At 54.0% G+C, this 6,000-nt stretch overlaps 1 protein-coding gene across 1 annotated transcript; it reads right to left on the minus strand.

The window, feature by feature from the left end:
* Nucleotides 1-259: 259 nt before the first annotated feature.
* Nucleotides 260-4,029, minus strand: CSRP2 (cysteine and glycine rich protein 2). Its single transcript, XM_026038529.1, has 5 exons — nt 3,885-4,029; nt 2,387-2,555; nt 1,243-1,375; nt 737-830; nt 260-458 (listed from the first exon to the last, which is right to left on the minus strand). The coding sequence occupies exons 1-5, from the start codon at nt 3,994-3,996 to the stop codon at nt 382-384; spliced, it is 585 nt and encodes a 194-aa protein (XP_025894314.1). The 5' UTR covers nt 3,997-4,029; the 3' UTR covers nt 260-381.
* Nucleotides 4,030-6,000: the final 1,971 nt, after the last annotated feature.

Raw genomic sequence — 6,000 nt, forward strand, 5'->3', positions numbered from 1 at the left:
TTCCCTTCTGTATCACATCTTCACCACCACCCGAAACACCCCGGGCCCTCCTTATGTCTCTGCCCGTGTTTGAATCTACTCCCCACCACATCTGCACACTGCAGTTGACAAAACACGTGACACCTCTTTTTAGGATACCTCAACAAGCAAAGCTTTATTGATTTGATATACAATATTAAAAGGGTTTAGATGTGGCAAATGAAGCAAGGGAAGGGGGAAGCAGTGTTTTTAAAATTTTATTTTTTTTTTAAATATCTGCTAAAAATCTGGCCCAAGGACTACAGTAAACTAGTTTCCATTCCATAGCAGGTAGTAACACTGTAACATTTGGGGAACTGCCTTCCTAAGAGGAGCCTCAGAAGAGCAGCAAGCCGCGYTCCCTCACTGCGCGTGAACCAGGGCGCCCGCTCCCTGACCGTATCCGAATCCTTTGGGCCCGAAGTTCTTCGCGTAACAACCTGCAAGAAAGAGGAACTCGTGGTAGCCGAGGCCTCTGACCCAAGAGCCGCTTTTCTAGATCAAGCCACTCAGCTACCTCCCTTTCGGCACCAGATGATCAGAATCCAAAGCAAGGCTCAAAACCAGGCGTGTCAGGGCTTTTTTTACTAGGATTTATGGATTATTTCTACCTTGACAGGAGCTGCAGTGGCTCCTTAGACCAGGAATAAATTCAGCATCTGGCCTTGTAACACACACAGAGCCTGACCCATAAACAACTGCTCATGTCTTTGTTTACCTTTACAATAGATTTCTCCTTCCTTTTCAGTTAGGGTTGTAGATTCTAGGCTCTTCCCACACTTGGCACATCGGAAGCAGTTTTTGTGCCATGGCTAGGGGAACAAAAAAAAAGAAAAAAAAAAGTTTAAGTACACAGAATCCTCAAGTTTGTTTAARATATATGTTTAGCTAGAAACACCTGCATAAGTGAGAGATACATGAGAGATCCAAAGAGAACTAAGTGCAGCAGTAGCAGGTTGGAGCTGTGTGTTTTGAGATGGCACACAGCTCTGAATTCCAGGCAGCGCCTGCTCAGGAAGTATTTTGAGAGGTTTGGATTTGCTCTAATAAATGCAGAGCGGATCTCAGCTATTAAGCATTAAGCCAGGCAGCTTTACGTGGGATTTTCAGACGCCTCCCCCTTTCTGTGGAAACCTTCAGCCCACTTTGTGAGCTGTTCACGATTGCTCCTTCTTTGGGGAGAGGTCTCCTATGGTTCGACTCACGATGCTGAAGCTCCCTTACCTTCCCTGCACCTATTACTTTCTCGGCCGCRTAAACAGAATCGCCACATCTCGAGCATTTCTCTGCACCTCCAAATTTCTGAGCGAATTTCGAAGTGTTGGGATTTGTTGTGGGCCGGTGGGGAGAGGGCGAGCTGAAAGAAACAAGATGGTTATGGGTTTCAATCTTCTAGTAATTTCTCTTGCCCTGCTTAGCAACACTAATGGTGCAGCATCCAACACAGCACAGCAAAACAAGCTCGCTTTGAAGACTAGGGAGACTGCTACCAGCAAGGCCGTCTGATGGCAYTTGGAAGAAAGAGGAATTTGGAAGGAATGGAAGGACCTGGTTACATTTGGAAGGAAAGACGATGCTTCAAAGGGCAGTGGCTGTTAAAAGAAAAAGCTGCTTTTCTGAGGGCCTCCTTTTCACCTTCTAGAGGAGGGATTCCAAGGCGTGTAGGAAGATGCTGGATTTATCAGACAATAAGTTAAAGGCAATTCTGTCAAACTCCTCTTAGCTGCTCTGATCACTGACGCCAGTGAACTGAACTATTTGCCACGTCCAGACAGACTCTGGCTGTCACTGAAGAGTCAAGTGATGGTCTGGGAACCTGGATGGAGCGAGTCTGAGACCCAGCTCAGCTTCTTTTTCAGATGCTTTGTTTTACAGATGGAACTTAATCAGACAAGGAATGTTTGCTATTTAACAGGCCATTAATTTTCAGCTGTAACTGAGCACAAACCAGTGACACCTTCACTCTTTCTGTAGCCTCAGATACTCAGCTCTGTGAATCCGCTCTTGCCTGTTGAACAGCTCCCACTCACTTGTCGTACTGAGTAGCACCCTAAGGACAACACTCACTTTTGCATCTTGTGGATATCTGCAAGGCCACTAATACGTCTAATAATCTGGTCCTGGTGCGACTTGGTTCTGGCATCCTCAGCTGCAGTAACTCCTGCCCAGACAGCACCTACTCACATAGTTACTGGCAGGAGTTTTGTGCACTTTAAGCTAAAACCTGTGTCGTGTTTTGCTGGGATATTCTGGAGTGTTTGCATTCCAGACAACACGAATTGGACAAAATTGAGGCTGAAAAGCTCCTATGAAAACTGTAGCAGCGGACAAGGGCAGCCCACGTCCCGGGTCCGTTAACTTAACTCACCTCTCAGGCTTGATGCCCAGCCTCTCTCCTCTGTCCATGTTCAGGGTGCCTGCCCCCTGCCCGTACCCGTAGCCCTTGGGGCCGTACTTCTTGCCATAGCAGGACTTGCAATAAACTTCAGCATCGTGAATGGCCACGGTTGTGCTGTCCAAGTTCTTCCGGCAGACCACTGGAGGGGGAAAGAACAGAAAAAGAACAAAAACAGTGAAATTGCCTCGGGGACCCATCTCCATCCGCACACATTGCAAACCCAAATACCAGCTATGTTGTAGAKCTTTTGTATATATAAAAAAATCCACCAGAAACTTACAGTCTTCAAAATACAGAGGTCTCTGCTTATTGCGCTCATTAGCTCCATTATAAGACAAATACCCAATAAGGAATGCAACTAATGCATGTTTGTTAAGTCTACAGACTTAAACCCTCAGAACTATGCACTAAGCAGAACCCGAGTCAAACATAGTAGAGCCCTTGTTTGACTGTAAGTTCCAACTCGCTCTTAACAGAAAAATCCCATAAAATGCTGAATATAAGGCAGCTGGGACCCTTTTTTTTCTTAATTTAATGCCTGCTGTAGAGCTAAGGGAAAGGCACTTGGGTCTACCTAGGCTCCCATGCCATGCAGCTTGCTGGTGTCACACTGCAGGAGAGCAGCAAATTGCTTTCTCTTGCAACTCTGACTTATACAAAGAAGGCTGAAGCTTAGTCCTGTCTGCCGATATCGAAGCTCAATAATCAGGTAACAAAACAATATTTCCTGTTTGCAACGAGGTAAGGTTCTTCTATGTCGTGAGGCAGGCTGCTGGTTTGCAAAGCACTAGCCTAGAATTTATGAAGTGCCCCTTTGTTTCTTTCATCTAATCAAAAATCTTTTCAGCAGCACAATTTCAATGCCTCAATGGATTTGTTGGTTGGACTGGAAAATAATGCTTTGGACTCCTTTCATCTGAAATAAACCAYGGGCCCCCGTGCCAAGAAAGTCTAGGCTTTTGGCTGCGCTAAGATATCGAGAGTCCAACTCCGCTGTGAGCGTGATGGCTGCAAGGGAGCGGATTAAACATTCCTGCAGGGAAGCGGTTTTATAACTCGTCCATCAGCCTCAGATGCACCGGGAGTCCCGGCACGAGCTGGTTCGACCTCGGTGCATGAGTGTGAACCGGGCTGCGTCGCGTCCTGCGCGAGCAACACGAGCCGGGCTCCCATCCGAGAGACACCCGTGGCCTGTGCGGAGGGTGGCTGGGACGGGTGCAGGGAGACCGGGAGACTGGGAGACACRCGAGGGGGAAGAGAGCCCTGCTCCAGAGCGCCCTGCGCGTCGTGGCAGAGGGAGGCGGACGCAGCTCCAGCAGGCCTGGAAGCAGCGAGGGAAGCAGCAGTCAAGCCTGGTGGGCAATGGACAGGCTTGTCCCAGGCCGCTGCTGTCCCTGCGTGCGCTGGGTCTCTGGTGTGGGGCCCCACGGCAGCCCCACGGCAGCCCCACGGCGCGACGGCCACTTACTGCAGAGGAAGCAGCACCGGTGGAAGCTCCGGCCGTCGCACTGCACCTCCTCGGCGTGGTAGACGGTGCGGCCGCAGGCGCCGCACTTGTTTCCACCTCCCCAGTTGGGCATCGTTGGGCTCCCTGCTCGCAGCGCCCTCGTCCAAGCGGCAGCCCCCTTCAAACAAGGGCTGACACTGTCACCTGTGGGCCTGCACCTTCCCGATCCTTTACCCGGCTCGTTGAAAATGTGACCTCCCGCTGCGGGAGAAGCTCATCCCGTAAGAGCGATTTCCCAGCGCAGCCTCCAGGCGTCCGCAGGCTCTGGCTACCTGCGGAGGCAGGGCTGCTCCCGGGGGGAAGAGGGGCTGCTGCTGCTGCGGCCGGTGCCAGGGTGGGCAGCACAGCAACAAGGACACAGCCCTCAGCAGGCGGGTGCTGCCGTCCCCGTTCAGGATCTGGGGAGCTGCCTAAACTGGATGTGCACGAACCACAGCCCCATGCACAAGGGCTTTACTGTACCCTGAGGACCCCCCGTCAGCTCCCCAGGCCAATGTCATTCCAGTTTCTCTGCTTTGATAGCATCGAGGCAGASGGAAGCACCCGCTTGTGCCAGCAACGGCACTGGGTTTGGCTGCTGGGCCCATCAGCCCGAGCACCGCCTAAGCCTAAACGCAAGCCTAAGCCCAAGCACCTCGCCAGGGAGCTGATTAGGCTGCAGAAACACCCTTTGCTCCTTCAAGGAGAGGCTGCGAGGGCAGGTTGCYGACAAGATTAGTTCCCAGGCCTCTCATGAAAGACACCTCCGCCAGGCAGACAGGGACAAGGACCSAACGCTGCGGCTCAAGGGACTAAAAGCAAGAACGAACCTGACTTAGGAAGCAACGCACCGTCACTCCGAAAGGCAGAGCGCACCTCAGGCGTCACTCGCCAGGGCCCCGCGACGGGCTGGTGAGCAAGGACAGGCCCCAGCGCTGGTCACATTCRGCCTTTCCCTTGCCCGGCACCACTCACCCCAGTAGTTTAACGCGGCTTTGCCCCTTAGGGCCGCCAGCAGCGCAGAAGCTGCAGCTCTGCGGAGACGCAGGCCCGCCGCGAGGGCTCCGAGCAGGACGAACTGCCAGGTGGCTGCTAAGGGACCCGCGTCCGAAAGGGGGCAAACAGCCATCCATGGCACGCGGGAAAATCAGATTAGTTTATTAGCGCATCCTAGGTAATTCCTCSGCAAAGGCTTCCTCCTCCGAGCGCCCCGCTCACAGCACGGACACTAATCACGGAGAGGCTCCTGTGTGCGGCACCGCAGCGGGATTAGCACCGTTGCTAGCACCAGTGCTCCGCCCGAGCTCATAAAACTAACTTTTTGACATTTACCACTTTGTCACTCTTGGCACAGCCGCGGAGTCAGAAAATCCAGCTTCCCTTTCCGGCACCCRGGCGCGGGAGGCGACAGCGGCCCCGGCGAGCGGCGCCGGCTGCACCRCGCCGGGGGACATCGCGCCCCTTTCCCTGTGCTCCTGTCCCAAGCAGGGGCAGCCGCCTTCGGAACAAGGTCCTCCTTTGTCCTCCTCTGCTCCCGCTGTCCTCACCTTCTCCCGCTGCCCTCGCCTCCGCGTTCTTGCGGGAGCCTAGCTGAGCTCAAGGTACTTCTGATTATTTTGCCAGTAAAGGGGTGGTTAGGGGGGGAATGCGAGAAGTGAGGGCTTGGGCTGCCTTTGCCGCTTTGCTGCCCCACAGTGCGATGTGGGGCATGAAGTAAGAGACTCTCTGGCCGCCACGCGCTGAATTCRGCCCCCTGAGAAGCCCCCTGGAAGCTCCTTAAATAAATGTAAAATAGCAAGAGGAGTTGCTGAGCCCAGTACCCCGAGGGGACCTTGTTCTCCCCACGGAAGGGAAGGGGGTTGGCTCCCCACGGCTGTCCCCACGGCGGCTCGCACGGGAGACGCGGTCACGTCTCCTGCGCGGCCCCACGGCAAGGCAGGACACGGACACATCCAGGGGCAGCGCGTGGATGGACAACACGGCCCTGCTGCCCCCGGCCGCGTCCTCCCGCCGCCCGCGCCGCCCGAGACCCCCCGGCCGCCCCCGCGGGGCACGAGGGGCCCGAGCGGGGGAAGCTGCCGGCCACCCCACGGCACCG

Source organism: Nothoprocta perdicaria, unplaced genomic scaffold, assembly GCF_003342845.1.
Source record: "Nothoprocta perdicaria isolate Ctin4 unplaced genomic scaffold, notPer1 scaffold_211, whole genome shotgun sequence".
In the NCBI taxonomy this organism is placed as follows: Eukaryota; Metazoa; Chordata; class Aves; order Tinamiformes; family Tinamidae; genus Nothoprocta; species Nothoprocta perdicaria.